The 18,213-nt window shown below is 44.5% G+C and overlaps 4 protein-coding genes across 4 annotated transcripts; 3 read left to right on the forward strand and 1 right to left on the reverse strand.

Annotated features, from left to right (window-relative positions):
- Positions 2,693-3,730, reverse strand: LOC104714952. Its single transcript, XM_010432416.1, has one exon. It carries the CDS (start codon positions 3,728-3,730, stop codon positions 2,693-2,695), a length of 1,038 nt encoding a protein of 345 aa, XP_010430718.1.
- On the forward strand, positions 11,895-13,466 carry LOC109126559 (60S ribosomal protein L2, mitochondrial-like). Its single transcript, XM_019230233.1, has 2 exons — positions 11,895-12,039; positions 12,910-13,466. Exons 1-2 carry the CDS (start codon positions 11,949-11,951, stop codon positions 13,458-13,460), a joined length of 642 nt encoding a protein of 213 aa, XP_019085778.1. The 5' UTR covers positions 11,895-11,948; the 3' UTR covers positions 13,461-13,466.
- LOC109125029 (agamous-like MADS-box protein AGL97) lies at positions 14,456-15,205 on the forward strand. The gene has a single exon (XM_019230181.1). The coding sequence runs from the start codon at positions 14,492-14,494 to the stop codon at positions 15,026-15,028; it is 537 nt and encodes a 178-aa protein (XP_019085726.1). The 5' UTR covers positions 14,456-14,491; the 3' UTR covers positions 15,029-15,205.
- LOC109126341 lies at positions 15,424-17,313 on the forward strand. Its single transcript, XM_019229845.1, has one exon. The coding sequence runs from the start codon at positions 15,424-15,426 to the stop codon at positions 17,311-17,313; it is 1,890 nt and encodes a 629-aa protein (XP_019085390.1).

Below are 18,213 nucleotides of genomic sequence, written 5' to 3' on the forward strand. Positions count from 1 at the left end.
GAGGCATACGATTCTGCTTCAACCCACTTTGTAAAGTAGTCCGTCATTATGAGGAGATATTTCTTTTGATTTGACGGAGTTAGGGGGCCGACGATATCCATCGCCCATCGCATGAAGGGGTAAGGTGGGGATGTGGTCCTCAGGAGTTCTGTCGGAGAATGGATGAATGGTGCATGTCGCTGACATTTTTCACACTTGTTTGCGAATGCAGTACAATCGGCAACCATGGTCGGCCAGAAATGGCCATTGCGACGAATTCGAAGTGCCAATGCTCGCCCCGCCGAGTGGTTACCTCCGGCGCCTTCGTGGACCTCTCGCATGATGTCGTTGACGTCCTTTGTATTAACACAGATAAGAAGTGCGCCATTTGCCTCCCAACGAAACAAGCTACCATCCAACATTGTGTAGTGCGCGCTCTTGAAGCGAAGACATCTTGCTTCCCACTTGTCTTTTGGCATAATTCCGTCCGCTGTGAATGCTATAATCTCAGTTTGCCAATCGTCTCGCAAGGAGGAATCGGGTGCTGGTGCTGGAGTGGCTGGAGTGGCTGGAGTGCTTGGATTCACATCTATTGGGGCTGGAACAGACGTGGTGGAAGTGTTCGCGTTTGCGGCCGTTGAGGCTGATCTCGTGACTGCTAAGACGATTGCTGAGCTAGTGCTCGGGTTTGCTGACGCTTCTGTTGAAAGGGTGACTTCGAGGAGTTGGACGTCAATACTTGGTTGATCAATGCATTCCACCGGAATTACTCGGCGGAGGTCTGGGTCTGATGTAGAGGCTAGTGTTGCAAGTGCGTCTGCAGGAGCATTATCGCTGCGTGGAATCTTGACGAGCTCAAAGAACTCGAACTGTTGTGAGAGGTCGCAGACGACTTTCCGATAAGCATCCATGCGCGTGTGTCTTGTTGCATAGTGTCCACTGAATTGGTGCGTGACCAGCTGTGAATCGCAGTAGGCTTGTATCTTTTTGACTCCGATTCCGTGTGCGAGACGTAATCCGGCGATTAGCTCTTCATACTCAGCATCGTTGTTTGTGGCAGTAAAAGCCAGGCGGAATGACTGCTCCAAGATTTCACCTGTTGGCGCGGTTAGACGTACGCCTGCTCCCGAGCCCATTTTTGATGAAGCGCCGTCAACGTGAAGCGACCATATCTCGGGTGGAGGGGTGTCAGCTTTGAGTTCAGGAGAAAGCTCGACGAGAAAATCCGCGAGAACCTGTGACTTAGCGCATGTGCGATTCTTGTACTCGATGTCGTATTCGCTTAACTCAACTGCCCACTTCGCAAGGCGCCCTGACTGACTTGGGCTGTGAAGGATTGTTCTGAGTGGCTGGTTGGTCAGGACCTCGATGGTATGAGATTGGAAGTAAGGGCGAAGCTTGCGAGCTGATATTACCATTGCGTATGCAAGCTTCTCAAGAGTCGGATATCGAAGTTTTGCGCCGTCGAGAGTTTTTCTCACATAGAAGATTGGATGTTGCTCTCCACAATCCTCTCTGACGTGCACACAACTTACAGCTGAACAGGAGATGGCGATGTAGAGATACAACGTTTCTCCTTGCTTGGGTTTGGCCAGGACTGGTGGAGACGATAAGTAGTCCTTCAACTGTGTGAATGCTAGCTCGCATTTCTCATCCCACTCGAAGCTTTTATTTCCACGGAGGAGCTGATAAAACGAAAAACATTTGTCTGTTGAACGAGAGATGAAACGGTTTAGTGCGGCAATTCGCCCAATAAGCCTTTGTACTTCGCGTGTATTCCGTGGTGAGGGGAGATTGATGATAGCCGAAATCTGTTTCGGATTAGCTTCTATGCCACGTTTCGTGACGAGGTATCCCAAGAATTCCCCGGAAGTAACCCCAAATGTGCATTTTGCCGGATTTAGCTTCATGATGTACTTGTTGAGTATCTCGAAACATTGTTTTAGGTGTGCGATGTGGTCTGCGGCCTGAGCTGATTTGACGAGCATATAATCAATGTAGACTTCCATCGTTCTCCCTAGCTGACTTGCGAACATCCGGTTCACTAATCGCTGATAAGTTGCACCCGCGTTTTTTAGTCCGAAGGGCATGACTCTGTAGCAGAAGGTACCCTGTTCAGTAATGAACGCAGTTTTCTCGCGATCATCTTTGTGCAAAATAATCTGGTTGTAGCCTGAGAACGCGTCCATGCGCGAAAGAGGAAAACTATCTTTCTCGCGTTTCCTGCTGTTGCTTCGACGAGCTGATCAATGCGCGGAAGAGAAAAACTGTCTTTCGGGCAAGCTTTGTTGAGGTCTGTAAAGTCGATGCAGACTCTCCGTGTACCGTTCTTCTTCTTAACGACGATGGGGTTACTCAGCCAATCTGGGTAACGCACTTCTGTAATTGATCCCGCATCTAGTAGCTTCCGTACCTCGTCATTGACCGCGGTTGTGCGTTCTGCTCCAAGCTTTCGACGCTTTTGCTTGACGGGCTTGTAAGTCGGGTCAACGTTGAGCTCGTGGCTGGTAATGCTTGGATCGATCCCGGTCATATGATCTATCGTCCATGCGAATGTGGTTGCGTTTTTGCGCAAAAACTGGACGAGCTCGTCTCGCAGAGCCATTGGTAACTCGGCGCCTATTCCCACGCAGCGTTTGGGATCGGACAAATCGATGTTGACTTGGATTACAGACTCCTTAGGAGGAGGTGTGCATGGGTCTCGCGGTGGATTTTATTCAGCAATTACGAAAGCCCTTGTGTTCCGCATCTTTTTCTCAATGATAAAACAGGTCCGTGCCATTAGAGGGTCTCCGCACAGCGTATAAATTCCGTATGCATTCGGGAACTTAACACATTGATGATATGTAGAAGCAACAGCGCGCATCTTGTGGAGCCATGGTGTTCCCAGAATGACATTGTAGACGATGGGTTTGTCTACAATTGCGAAGTTGAAGCACTGCATTGTCCTGCCGACGTAGATTGGAAGCATTATAGTTCCGACAGTCATGATGGTGTCTCCATTGAATCCCGTCAAAGGCTGCGTTTCATGGACTGTGTTGCGCAGATCAATCTCTATCTGGATCAGTACATCCTTAAATATCACGTTGACCGAGCTTCCGATGTCAATAAGGATTCTCGTCACTGAACTTTCTCCGATTACCATTTTTACGACAAGTGGGTCATTGTTTGGACTAGCGTTGCGCGCGTCTTCTTCAGTAAACGTAATTGGTGCGGTGGATGTCTTGAACATGTTGCTGTGAGAAGGCATGTTGCGCTTTGTTTCTGTTTCGCGACAGTAGGCTTGGATTGATCTAACAGAATCGCGGCATGTTGACAAGCCGCCCATAATCATGTTGATCCTTCGGCGAGGAGCTGGTGGTTCATCGTGCTCTTCTGCTTCGTGATTCCGTTTGGGGGGAGGAGGTAAGCGAGCGACTTCCCGTTCTCGGTCATTTTGTGCCCATGCTCGGTCATCCTGTGCGACAGCTTCCTCTTCGCGCCGTCTATCGTGATGCTGTTCGTCTCTTAGGCAATACTGGTTATCTTTGTGTGTGACAACTTTTCTCCGCTCCCGTTCTACATCGACGTCACCTTTTTTGTACTTATTCAGAAGCAGCATTTGAAGTGTTTTGCATTCCTCAGTCGAATGTCCGTTGAACCTGTGGAACTCGCAGTACGGTCGCTTGCCTTTGAAGTCGGGATTATCGGATTCGCGGTTCCATTTGTTCCAAGACTTGTTCGGTTGTTCTTTTCCATCAATAGCAAACATCGTCGCTTTTCTTCCTTTCTCGGCTCGGGCGTAGTCTTTGTTGTAGTGTTAGCGTGGTTCGTGGTACTCATCTACGGCTTTTCCTTTTGAGTCTGGAGCCTTTTCAGATGCTTTTTCGGTTGTACCAGGTTGATCGGGGTTCCTCTTACCTCTGTCTTCTTCGATTAGGATATATCGGTTGGCGCGTGCGAGTACTTCCCCCAAGCTTGTGACAGGCAAGATTGTTAAATCTATCCATGAAAGCCCGTAGTGATTCGTCTCGTTTCTGATACATCCTCCATAGATCGGCATTTGACGCGGGTGTGCGCATGAAGCACTGGTGATGCTGAAGGAATGCGCTTGTTAGTGCTTCGTATCCATCGATCGAGTTGGCCTCGAGTCTTGAAAACCAATTTAGCGCTTCGCCGGAAAGACTCTCGACAAACAGTTGACAGCTCCCTGCATCTGCTTCCTCAGGTGAAAAATACGATCGACTGATGTGTATTGTCATTGACTTCAAGAAGACGGTGGGGTCGCCCTTTCCATCGTATGGAATTGGTCTGTTCTTGCTATTGTCGGGATTATGCTTGACCCTAACTCCTGAAACTCTTGTAGTGAAAGGTGAACGTCTTGCTTCCGCTAAGACGGTTTCTAGCTCTGGTGCTGCACTTGTTGCTCGGTGCATCTGAGTCGTAAGTGTTTGCAGCTGAGCTTGCATCTGCTGAAGTTCTTGCCGTAGCGCGTGATTCTCAGCATTCTCGGAACGACTAGGATCAGCACGCTGATCTGCGGCGACCTGACTGGCCTGAAAATGTACCCTTGGCTGCTCGCCATTGGGTCCGACGATGATCGACAAGAGACGGGGCCTTCCATTAGCGTTGTGTTCAGCTCTTGGTATGTTAGCGGTGTAATGGTTAGCTTGCGGAGCATGGTGGTCAGCTCGCGGAGCATAGAGGTCAGCTCGCGGAGCATGGAGGTCAGCTCGCGGAGCGTGGAGGTCAGCTCACGGAGCGTTGAACTCAGCTCGCGGAGCGTTGAAGTCAGCTCGCGGAGCGTTGAGGTCAGCTCGCGGAGCGTTGAGGTCAGCTCGCGGAGCGCTGAGGTCAGCTCGCGGAGCGTTGAGGTCAGCTCGCGGAGCGTTGAGGTCAGCTCGCGGAGCGCTGAGGTCAGCTCGCGGAGCGTTGAGGTCAGCTCGCGGAGCGTTGAGGTCAGCTCGCGGAGCGCTGAGGTCAGCTCGCGGAGCGTTGAGGTCAGCTCGCGGAGCGTTGAGGTCAGCTCGCGGAGCGCTGAGGTCAGCTCGCGGAGCGTTGAGGTCAGCTCGCGGAGCGTTGAGGTCAGCTCGCGGAGCGCTGAGGTCAGCTCGCGGAGCGTTGAGGTCAGCTCGCGGAGCGTTGAGGTCAGCTCGCGGAGCGTTGAGGTCAGCTCGCGGAGCGTTGAGGTCAGCTCGCGGAGCGTTGAGGTCAGCTCGCGGAGCGTTGAGGTCAGCTCGCGGAGCGTTGAGGTCAGCTCGCGGAGCGTTGAGGTCAGCTCGCGGAGCGTTGAGGTCAGCTCGCGGAGCGTTGAGGTCAGCTCGCGGAGCGTTGAGGTCAGCTCGCGGAGCGTTGAGGTCAGCTCGCGGAGCGTTGAGGTCAGCTCGCGGAGCGTTGAGGTCAGCTCGCGGAGCGTTGAGGTCAGCTCGCGGAGCGTTGAGGTCAGCTCGCGGAGCGTTGAGGTCAGCTCGCGGAGCGTTGAGGTCAGCTCGCGGAGCGTTGAGGTCAGCTCGCGGAGCGTTGAGGTCAGCTCGCGGAGCGTTGAGGTCAGCTCGCGGAGCGTTGAGGTCAGCTCGCGGAGCGTTGAGGTCAGCTCGCGGAGCGTTGAGGTCAGCTCGCGGAGCGTTGAGGTCAGCTCGCGGAGCGTTGAGGTCAGCTCGCGGAGCGTTGAGGTCAGCTCGCGGAGCGTTGAGGTCAGCTCGCGGAGCGTTGAGGTCAGCTCGCGGAGCGTTGAGGTCAGCTCGCGGAGCGTTGAGGTCAGCTCGCGGAGCGTTGAGGTCAGCTCGCGGAGCGTTGAGGTCAGCTCGCGGAGCGTTGAGGTCAGCTCGCGGAGCGTTGAGGTCAGCTCGCGGAGCGTTGAGGTCAGCTCGCGGAGCGTTGAGGTCAGCTCGCGGAGCGTTGAGGTCAGCTCGCGGAGCGTTGAGGTCAGCTCGCGGAGCGTTGAGGTCAGCTCGCGGAGCGTTGAGGTCAGCTCGCGGAGCGTTGAGGTCAGCTCGCGGAGCGTTGAGGTCAGCTCGCGGAGCGTTGAGGTCAGCTCGCGGAGCGTTGAGGTCAGCTCGCGGAGCGTTGAGGTCAGCTCGCGGAGCGTTGAGGTCAGCTCGCGGAGCGTTGAGGTCAGCTCGCGGAGCGTTGAGGTCAGCTCGCGGAGCGTTGAGGTCAGCTCGCGGAGCGTTGAGGTCAGCTCGCGGAGCGTTGAGGTCAGCTCGCGGAGCGTTGAGGTCAGCTCGCGGAGCGTTGAGGTCAGCTCGCGGAGCGTTGAGGTCAGCTCGCGGAGCGTTGAGGTCAGCTCGCGGAGCGTTGAGGTCAGCTCGCGGAGCGTTGAGGTCAGCTCGCGGAGCGTTGAGGTCAGCTCGCGGAGCGTTGAGGTCAGCTCGCGGAGCGTTGAGGTCAGCTCGCGGAGCGTTGAGGTCAGCTCGCGGAGCGTTGAGGTCAGCTCGCGGAGCGTTGAGGTCAGCTCGCGGAGCGTTGAGGTCAGCTCGCGGAGCGTTGAGGTCAGCTCGCGGAGCGTTGAGGTCAGCTCGCGGAGCGTTGAGGTCAGCTCGCGGAGCGTTGAGGTCAGCTCGCGGAGCGTTGAGGTCAGCTCGCGGAGCGTAGAGGTCAGCTCGCGGAGCGTTGAGGTCAGCTCGCGGAGCGTTGAGGTCAGCTCGCGGAGCGTTGAGGTCAGCTCGCGGAGTGCGTGGTGCCAATGCGTCATCCTCCTGTCGCTGATGATGCCTTGCATGGTCATTTACTCCTTGCGATTCTATCTGCGCCGCTTGTCCGCTCATCTTATCCAAGGTTCTTTGTACAGCTTTGTCAAGCGCGGCTTGACTGATTTTCACGTGTCTGGATGATCGACGGGGGTAAATGTCGCGCGTAGTGCCCATATCTTCGCGGCCATTTGGAGCGTCTTCAACAGCTACTCGATCAGGAAGGATTGCTCCATTGGTTTCGCCATTTGTCGGAGCGACACGCGTAGCGCCTACGGCTTCATGGTCGGTTGGATTGTCTCCAGTGGTTTCACGAACAGGAAACGTAACGCCTGCGGCTACGCCATTGGTGGGAGCGACACGCGTAGTGCCTACGGCTGCGCGGTCAGTGAGTGTTGCGTCCTCGCCCGTTACTGCTTCGGGCCTGTTGACGCCTTGGAGTTGGTTGGTCCTCGCACGGGTGCGCCCCCATACGGTGCGTGGAGGAGACACGTCGCGGGCTGGGGAGGAGTTCACGCCTTCGTTGCTTGAGTGATTGGTCTGAGACATGCTTCTGGTTTTCCGAAAACGCCTTGTTCTTGAAATTCTTCTCGTCAAAATGAAAGGATCTCGTTCAGCCCCACGGTGGGCGCCAAATTGTTGATGTAAGAATCAACAATATAAATGATAAGAGTAAAGTGGGATGAATCGGATCTGGTCCTTTTATTTAACGTTAGAATTTTACAGATGGGTTTTCAGGAAAATGACAATTAGGGAGCTAAAATGCTTAATACGAAAATTACAGCCTTTCTCTCTCTAATTGCCCCAGATTTCGGATCCCCATTTCTGACAATGATGTCAGGTATTTATAGTGGGACCTTAACCTAGGGTTTCTTCTGTCTTCAAGCAAAATGACGATTTTGCCCCTGCGGCCTGTTGGGCCTGATCCAAGACTTTTAGCCCAAAATCTCTTCAGAATCTTCTGTTTGGGCTTCAGAAACGTTGGGGGCAAAGCCCATATCCAACAAATGTGACTTGTGTTATTAGCGTTTATATATTCTTTATCCACTATGGGTTGCTAACGTTTATATGATTATAACATCATTAACATTTTAACTAGGAACATTAGCGTTTACAACTTACTTGTGGGCTTAGATTATGAGCAAGTGTGAAAGCAAGCACAGTTGCTTCTCTCTATTGGAGCTAGCTTGTATCAGATCAGCTCTTCTTCCTAGTTATCCTTGGACCATTTAGTACCCTGAAAGGCTGAAACCATGTTATAATACTCTTGTGTAACTTGTGTTGGAAGAATTCTCTTGCTAGACCATTCAGATTCTTCTCCTAATCCTCTTGCTAGATGTATCATTTTCTTTTCCTAACTCAGTTGTCGGCTGCTTCAGAGTTGCTTGCTGATTGAGTGCATTTAAAATGTTGAACTCATCAATACATATATTTACTCTATGGGACTTGGGTTTCTTTAGTCTAATATTATACATATATTTACTTAGAGTATATATATACATCTTGAAAGTTACTTAATTTTAAACGTTTGTACCTTTGTCTTAAAAGTACCCAAGAAAACGATCAAAGAGTATTTCATCAAATATAAATATACATGCATAACATATATGTATATATTGTCAACTATACATGCATAATAATATTCCATACGTTTTACAAGAGCGTGATCATTGACATTACAAGAAAAATAAAATGTTTATTCAACAAGATACTCAAATATTTAATCTTGGAGAAATATGACAATAAAATATTTTATGTAAATCTGCATGTAGTAGGTAAAATATATAGATTAAATATTTGAGTATCTTGTTGAATAAACTAAGTTAGAAGTAATCCTATTCTTAACTAGATTGTGTTTTACTAAGAGATAAGGATGAGTTTTGTTTAGGTGTTATCTAAACAAAGGTTTTCCAAGTAGGAATAGGATTGGTGTTTATATAAATAAGGATGTTGAGTTGTGACATACCTTAAGAGAGATTTGAGATTGAGAGATTAAGGTTTTGAGTGATTTTCCTTAATAAGAAAGAAGAGTTGTTCTTTTGAAGTTTAATCTCAAAGCTTGAAAACAATATATCTATCCATACTATCCTAGATCAAGATCTTTAGCTAGGAGATTGTTGAACTACTAAAGATTTGATTAAAAACATATTTTGACCTACATGAATATTTTCCCGACTACCGAATCTCGACTACGCTATAAATCACATCAATTGTCTCTCTCAATCTCTCTCTCACTTATGGTTTCCACAGGTTCATAATGATCATACATTTGCCATAATGTTTCTAATGGCTTTCTTCACAACTTTAATCACCACACCAATCGTGAATAGAGCCATTAGAACCATGATGGCAAATGTTTGATCATTATGAACCTGCGGAAACATGAAAAGAGAGAGAGAAAAAAGTTATGTAACCCCAAAATGTTAAAAGATATTTGTATGTAAAACTAATTTTTTCTACCTTTCGATCTTTTCCAATGTTGAAGATTATGAGTCCGACAAATTGGAAAAGATCGAAAGGTAGAAAACAAGTAGTTAAACTCAAATCATGCAAACCTGATTTGTTCAGATTCACTCTTCTTGCGTTTTGGTGCCCTTCTTTTTCGGCTAGTTTTTCCGTCTTTTCCTACTTAAGTCGTAATCTTCAAGTGAAACCGATATCCAACTTCTATTCCCTAATCTTTCTGTTGCTGTTTGCTTCTCCTGCAATTTGGATAAAATCATCACTCGAGTTCTTCAGGTACGTACTAACTCGTTGTCTCGTTGAAGTTCTCCAGAATGCGTTGGTTTTCTAGGGTTTAGTTCATGGTATTTGATCATTTTCTGAAAAATTTTAGAAGAGAAGTATTTGCAAATAAAGAAGTTGAAGTTCAGTTTTCAAAGAAGTTGAAGTTGCTACCATTAGAGGTTGCTATCATTGGAGCTGGACGACAAGCTTTCAAAGAAAGAAGTTGAACCAGTCTTTCTTTCTCCAGGGGAAAAAGACTGCAAGAATGCCTACAAATATTTCGAAAGCTTGTCCAGCTCCAATGATAGCAACCTCTAATGGCCTTTTCCAAGGCGATAACCCGATGGAGTTCGCATTACCTCTTGCGATTGTGCAGATTCTCATCGTCATAGTTCTCAGTCGTGTCCAAAATTTTTCTTGACACTGTTTTCCCCCAAGAAAAGCTTGACTGTACTAGAAATGTCGACTTGGAGATGGTTGCTTTTAAAACGAATGAAGAACCGATGCCAAGAGCAAACGGAAGAGAGATTCCAGCCATGGCAATTCCTAAAGCCTTTTTCCCGGTTTTACGAAGGGACTTGGTATCAATCTCTAGACCAGCTAGAAAAAGGAAGAAGAGAAGACCGAGGTTAGCCAGAGTTTCTAGTACAGTCAAGCTTTTCTTGGGGAAAACAGTGTCAAGAAAAATCTTGGACACGACAAAGAACTATGACGATGAGGATCTGCACAATCGCAAGAGGTAATGCGAACTCCATCGGGTTATTGCCTTGGAAAAGGCCGGCCATTAGAGGTTGCTATCATTGGAGCTGGACAAGGCCTTCGGTAAATTTATATATATCTTTTTGAATACTAATTATTTTAGATATTATAGTTTTTTGTTTGTATTATTTACATTGTGAAATATTTTGAAGTAGTAATTATAATATTGTAATTGTGAGTAAATAAAATTTATGAATTTATCAGCCACATAAATTTAGTTTTATCAGTGTGAAAAATTAAAATACACATTTTTTCTTCATATATTGAGTAATATATCTTTGATTTTAAAAATTCAAATCACAACATATGCATAAATTTTTCTACATATTTATTAATGATAAGTATTATATGATAATTCAAAACAATTTGTAAAAAAAATAAAAAAAATGATAGGAGAACCATAATTTAAAATCTTAACAAAATCTTCCAAATCAAGTTATTAAAAATAATCATATTATCTACTTGGATATAAAATCATAGTTTTTAAAATTCTGATTGGCTATATATTTTTAAAAATAAATAATAATTTTCGTCCATAATTATAATTAGAAAAAATTGAAAATTAATAATTATTTAAAATATTTTATTAGAAAATTATGATATATTGTTTATATTTGGTCAAAGTATTTATAATCTTTATTAAATTAAGTAATTAATCTTTATTAAATATTTCTAATGGCATTTGAATGTAAATTTTTACATTTTTTAAGGTTAGTTTCATATTTGTACTTCTCAGTAAATATAGTAGGATTTACATTGGAGAAGACTTGCAAGAGAAATTGAACTCAATCAACAACACAAAATTTGGAACATGTTGCTCTTAAGCCAGTGTGGTTCTCTCTGTATATTTTTTCTTTTTTTTTTTGTCGTGAATTAGTGTAGTAGCGAAAATTCACAATATATTTAAGAATATAGCACATTAATTCAAAAAATTAAGTAAATGATATAAGGGGTAGAAAAAATTATCAATGGGGGAAGGTGTTGATGGTTTGGAGGAGGTGGTGGTGGAGGGTGGTCGGTGATGGTGACAGGCGGTGGTGGCCGGAGGTGGTTTCTGGCGGTAGTTGCCAAAAGTGGTTTCCAGAAATGGTGACCGGAGGTGATTTCCGGCAATGATGGCCGGAGGTGGTTTCTGGCGGTGGTGGTAGAGGGTAATAACAGGAGGTTAATCTTGTAATTATTATAGAAGATACACGTTATATCACCTTTATATGGTTTGTATAATAAATTATAAAGTTTTTTTTGGGTTATACAATGCAATTTCCCAAAAAAAAAAAAAAAAAAATTTGTGCATACAGAGAAATTGGAGCCTTGAGTTAGAACAAACTGTTTTTCCTTTTTATATTTGGGCAATTTTTCTGTATGCACAAAACCAGTCCTAGAAGAAAAATATAAATATAAAGTTCCTCAGGCCCATTAGAGCAGGTGCGGCCTGCTAAACCGGACGGAAGGCCAAATGAAAAATGTGTAGAAAACCCGGTTCAACTTGCAAACCCTCGATCGACGCAAGAGAAAGAGTGTTTTGTTTCAGTCACTACTACTGCACAAGGAGCTCGGAAACCAAATTGCTTCTTCTTCTTTTGACCCCCCCCCAAGGTTTGTTCTTTTTCTTTAGAATTTGGACTTATTTGTGTGGAATTTACGACTACTGTATGTTGCTTCGTTTGTTAGATGCCCATGTTTGTAAATCGTATACTCTTTGAGAATTGAATTCGTATTAGGGAGTTTAATCTCAATTTCGATGTCTTGTGTAGGACACAAACAAAAAAAACCAACCATTTTTAAACTGTTTAGAGCCAGAAGCAGTCTCATTCAATGTCGGCTCTTATGGCGTTATGCAGAGCTCGAGCTTCTTCTTCTTTATTCAACACCATGATTCGTCCAGCATTTCGCTCTTTCTCCACAGGTTTGGTTGGTATACTCTTCTTAGGGTTTATTCTTGTTTCTAATGTTTCTCATTTGTTTGTGTGTATCATCAAGAAATGGGTCTTTTCATTAATAGTTTCTTCTCTTCTTTAATTATATGTATGATGCAGGTGCTTTTTAACTTTTACACACTCTCGATTATCGCTAGAAGTTGGATTAGGTGTTCTTCAATGAATTCTGGAATATAGGTTGTAAGATATAGTGTGTATCATTCATTTGCCTAGGCAGTATTGAGCAACAGAGTATTTTGTTAGCCACTTGTATTTTAAGTGTGTGTTTTTTTGGAATCAAGATGTTTTGGTTTCTGTCAAGGTGCAAAGCTCTTCTAAATGGATTAGGAACTAGATGGTACAACTTACTTCTCGACTCAGATTATGAACAAGTGTGTGTGAAACCGCAGTTACTTGTCTCTGTTAGAACTAATTAGATGATGACAGAATGAGAGCTTCTATCGTATCAGCTGTTCTTCCTAGTTATTCTTGCACCATTTAGTACCCTGAAACCATGGTATGATACTCTTTTGTTGGAAGAATTCACCATCATTACAACAAGGAGAAAATTTTATAACTAAGGATTAATTAAGCTTTGATCATTGGCTGCCTCAGAATTGCATCTAAAATGGTGAATTCAGTAACTTTATGGGACCTGGGTTTCTCTAGTCTGTATTATATGGTTTTCTTCTGTGATTAAGATTGAGCTCTGTTGAGTATATATACATCTTGAAAGTTACTTAATGACAGGATATGGAAATCCATAGTTTCAATGTAGCTTTGTGTCTTTGATTTGGGTGTGCTTTATTTTATGACTGACACTTTCAAGGCCTCTATATCTATCTGTTTCTATTGGACAGGTTTTGCTGAGGCGCAGAACAAATCATTGGTGGCGCAAATGAAAGAAGAGATGCTCCACATGGACATCAACTCAATGGTAGGCAGTTCCATGCCACTAGGTATGATGCGTATCGGAACAATCATCTACAACATCGAGGTGAACCCAGGGCAAGGCGCCAAGATGGTCCGAGCTGCAGGAACCAACGCCAAGATCCTAAAGGAGCATGCTTCAGGGAAATGCTTGCTGAAGCTTCCGTCAGGGGACACCAAGTGGATCAACGCCAGTTGCCGTGCTACGATTGGCACAGTGTCGAACCCGTCTAACGGAACCAAGAAGCTGAGGAAAGCAGGACAGAGTAGGTGGTTGGGGATAAGGCCCACAGTTAGAGGAATCGCCAAGAATCCGTGTGATCATCCACATGGTGGAGGTGAAGGAAAAAGCAAAAGTAGTGGAAGCCGAGGTGGGACATCGGTTACTCCCTGGGGGAAACCGTGCAAAGGCGGTTACAAATCCGCTAGTGTCAAGAAGAAGAAGAAGAAGCGTTTGGCTGCTGCAGCTGCCAAAATGTGAAGAACAAGTTACGATCTCTCTTCTTCAGATTCTTCTTTCTTTCAAACCTCTCTCTCTCTCTCAGGGTTTTGTGAACGTCGTTATTGAATCTTTTAGGCTTTGATCAATTAAGAATAAATATGGTTTGAAGTATAAATGCAAATCCCAACACAAATCTGAATGTTTCTGACTGTTTCGTTACTTCGCAACTAAAATAATACTCAGGTGTTGGCTGCCTCAGAATTGCATTTCAAATGGTGAATTCAGTACATGTATTTACTTTATGGGACTTGGGTTTCTGTAGTCTCAATCTAGCTTTGTATACATCTTGAAAGTTACATAACGACCATAGTTTCAATCTAGCTTTGTGTCTTTGATTTGGGTGAGCTTTATAGTTTCCTTTTTCTTTTCTTTTTTTCTGCAGTTATTGTTGTGATATATAGAAACTTCTAGTAGAAAACACAAAACGTAAAATAGGAAATAAATATGACATAAAAAAAGGAAAATAATAACAAGACCTAAAGTTTGACCATAGAAAAAAGGCTCTCTCTCTCTCTCTTATCTCTCCCAAACCTTTGAGAGAGAGAAAAGCCATATCTGTCAACACGTAGCTCATTTTTTTCTTAATCTTATCTCTTTAGTTAACAATAGGATTAAGCTGTTTTTATTTTAATTAAGGATGTAAATGAAAGAGATTAGGCCTGTACGTCCATCACTTGTAATGCCCATTAGACCTTTTCAATGAATATTTTGGCAGACCAAAAAAAAAAAAAGAACCTAAAGTTTATTATCATTAAATCAATAATGCTTATTATCATTATCTTGTAATTTGATTTAGTTTTAGCTGTTGTAATCCTCTAATGGGCTAGACCCTTCTATACCTGTCTTTGGGCTTTTTAATAAAAAACGTTGGCCGACACAAAAAAAAAAAAAGGAAAATAATAATTGGACCCGATCATCTATATAACTGCTTTCTACTCTTTCTATTTCTCTATTTTCTCAATTTCTCTCGCTGAATCTCTCTTATCTTTTTGTCTCGGGTAAGAAACAGTATGCCGTCGTCAAGCATAAACGCGTCTGAGTCCACGATGAAGAAAGGAACAAAACGAAAAATCGAAATCAAGAAACGAGAAACCAAACAGCAACGAGCGGTGGCTTGCTCTAAACGCCGTCAAACTCTGTTTTCGAAAGCGGCCGATCTCTGTCATCTCTCCGGAGCCAACATCGCCGTCTTTGTAACTTCTCCCTCAGAGATCTCCGACGTTGTTTACTCCTTCTCCGGATACTCTCCTGCCCAAGAGATCGCTGATTGTTACCTAAACCGCAAGCCACCTCCTAAGATTGATGTTAAATCCCAGTCGACGAAGCTAGGGTTTTGGTGGGAAGACCCTGATCTATACAATTCTTGTGATGATCTCTCTGAGTTAAACATCCTCGAGGATCGTGTAGAGAGAGTGAAGAAGCATGTGTTGGCTTGCCTTGAGAAGAAAGAAAAGTCGCAATCTGTTGTTTCCAACACCGAACAAAACCCTATCACTGACGAGGATTGTGATCGAGGTTTTGATCTAAACTCTAGCCCTTCTACATAGGATCTTCTTATTCTCTCTCTCTTAAATTCTTTTGTAATATTGAGTTTCTCTTAAATCCAACATTTAACAAAAAAACATTTAACCCTTTATATCTATTATGAGCCAGGGCTCATCTATGTAATTAACATAAACATATTGTATATTTGGGTTATTTCCATACTTTGGTATTAGGTTAAATATTGTACTTGTATATAAGGCTTCGCCTACACAACTTGAGAAATAAGAAAACCTTTTATACCGAATAAGGTTTTTGACATGGTATCAGAGCAAACCTAAAATTTTAGGTTCTTCGATCCTCTATACCCATACCTCTTAAAGCTTAAATTCTTTGTTTCATTTCTTCTTTCTTGACCTTAGTATACTCGATCATTCTGTCGGTATACATATCTTAAATCATGTCAGAAGAAGACTCTGCTTCTAAGATGAGTTCATCTCTATCTTCCGGATCCAAGGCACGGGTTGAATCGGCACGGCGTCGGATCGATCCATATGATCTCTCTGCAGGAGATAATCCCGGGTCTGTGATATCACAACCGCAACTTCGTGGCCCTAACTATGATGAGTGGGCGATGAACCTTCGACTTGCTTTACGGGCAAGAAAGAAATTTGGTTTTGTGGATGGTACTATCCCTAAACCTAATGATGATTCTGATGATCTTGAAGACTGGTGGGCAAATAATGCCATGGTGGTTTCTTGGATCAGACTCACGGTGGCACCAGATTTGAGAAGCTCTTTGTCTTATCATGAAATTGCTCATGACCTATGGTCTCAAATACAAAAGCGATTTTCTGTTAAGAATGGACAGAGAGTACAACGGATTAAGACTGAATTGGCCAATTGTCAGCAAAAAGGATCCGCTGTTGAAGCATATTATGGGACGCTGACCAAGCTATGGACGAGTCTTGCGGATTTTCAACGTGCCAAGACGGTTGAAGAAATTGCTAAGGAACGGGAAGAAGATAAGCTGCATCAATTCTTGATGGGGCTTGATGAGAGTCTGTTTGGGGCTGTCAAGTCTTCTCTTCTCTCCCGTGATCCACTTCCGTCGGTTGATGAGGCATATCAGGTTGTATCACAAGATGAGGAATCTAAGCGTGCTAGTCGATTGTTGGAAACACGGAATGAAGGAGCTATTTTTGCTGTTCAAAGTGCTCCTCGTATGGCTGTGTCATCACCATTACGTGATCCGTCTGCGTTATGTACGAGTTGTGGGCGAAAAGGACATTTAACTGATCATTGCTTTCGCAAGATCGGTTATCCATGGTGGTGGGGCGATCGGCCACGTTCTAAACTTCCACCTACTCTGCCTGGTGGTTCTAATCCTTCTGCTGTCGATCGTCGGGTGACTACTCTTCCTCCAAAGCGTGTTGAGACGTCACAAGTTCATCATGTCGTGACTTCCTCACCAGCATTTGTGGGCTCAACATCGATCACGGAGGCAGATCGTTTGGGGTTTAGTGGTTTGAGTGATCAAGAGTGGAAAAAGCTAAAGGAGATGCTCAATACAAGGAAAGCTAGTACTAATGATCATCTCTCGGGTAAGTTTTTCATTGAATCTTGGATCATTGACACCGGTGCATCGAATCACATGACGGGTAGTCTTGACTTTCTATCGGATGTTTGTGATATGGCACCAATGTTCATAAAATTGCCGGATGGTCGGTTCACTATTTCGACTAAGCAAGGGACAGTTTCACTTGGGTCTCATCTTCGGTTACTGAATGTGTTTTTTGTTGATGGATTGCAATGTCATCTTATATCGGTTTCTCAGTTAACTAGAGATAGGAGCTGTATCTTTCAGATATCTGATAAGATTTGTATTGTTCAGGACCGCATCACACAGACGGTGATTGGAGCGGGTGAACAGGACAATGGTCTGTATTTTTATCGAGGGATGGCCTCTGCAGCGGTAACACGAGCTTTGGATCACCAACCTAAGGATGTATGGCACCGTCGTTTGGGACACCCCTCATCTACGACCATGGAGCTGATGCAGTTTTCTGATTCTAGTAGTAGTAGTAATGTTTTTGATTCCAAAACATGTGACGTTTGTATTCGTTCCAAGCAAACACGAGACTCTTTTCCTTTGAGCAATAATAAAACTTCTTCGGTTTTTGATCTAGTTCATTGTGATTTATGGGGTCCGTATCGGACAACGGCAATCTGTGGTTCTCGATTTTTTCTCACCATTGTTGATGATTATTCTCGTGCTGTGTGGCTGTATCTCTTGCCAAACAAGTCTCATACTGCCTCTACTCTGCGCGATTACATTTCTATGTGTTGAACGACAGTTCGCCAAGCAAGTCAAAACCATTAGAAGTGATAATGGATCCGAGTTTCTCAGTCTCGGTGGTTTTTTCCGCGAGAAAGGCATAATTCACGAGACCTCTTGTGTTGGTACTCTGCAACAGAATGGGAGAGTCGAACGGAAACATCGACATATCCTTAATGTTGCACGAGCTTTGCGGTTTCAAGCACATCTTCCGGTGAAGTTTTGGAGCTATTGTGTTCTTACTGCAGGTTATTTAATTAATCGAACGCCTACAGTGGTTTTACAAGGTAAGACTCCATTCGAGATGCTCTACAACAGACTACCGCCTATGAATCATTTACGAGTGTTTGGTTGCTTATGCTATGCACATAATCAACGACATGGCGGCGATAAGTTTGCTTCTCGGAGCAATCGCTCTGTTTTTCTTGGTTACCCTTACGGGAAAAAGGGTTGGAAGATATATGATCTTGAGAGTGGTGTGATTTCTACATCCCGTGATGTTGTGTTTCTTGAGAATGAATATCCTTTTGCTAAGAATTCTTTGGAGTCTCCTACTCCCTTGACTTTTTTGACTCCTTGCTCTCCTATACCGGATGATGAGGATGAATTTTTGGCTCCGACTCTGCCTACTGCAGTTGCACCTGCAGATAGTCCTCGTGTTGAGGTCTCGGGCGGGGATCATCACTGATCCTACTATACCGGATGTTTCTTCTCCGGCATCTCCTTCTGTGAGTCCTACGTTGTCCTCACCAGAGAGTGATGACTCGTTTTCTCCGATATCCCCTGTTTCTCCCGATGTCTCTGCTGAGACCTATGAGTGTATTATCTCTTCTGTTGATGATGATAATGATGATGCTGCTCCTATGGGAAGAAGATGTCGTGAGAAGTTTAAATCTAAACGTCTTGATGGTT

The sequence above is a fragment of the Camelina sativa genome, chromosome 9 (genome assembly GCF_000633955.1).
Source record: "Camelina sativa cultivar DH55 chromosome 9, Cs, whole genome shotgun sequence".
In the NCBI taxonomy this organism is placed as follows: domain Eukaryota; kingdom Viridiplantae; phylum Streptophyta; class Magnoliopsida; order Brassicales; family Brassicaceae; genus Camelina; species Camelina sativa.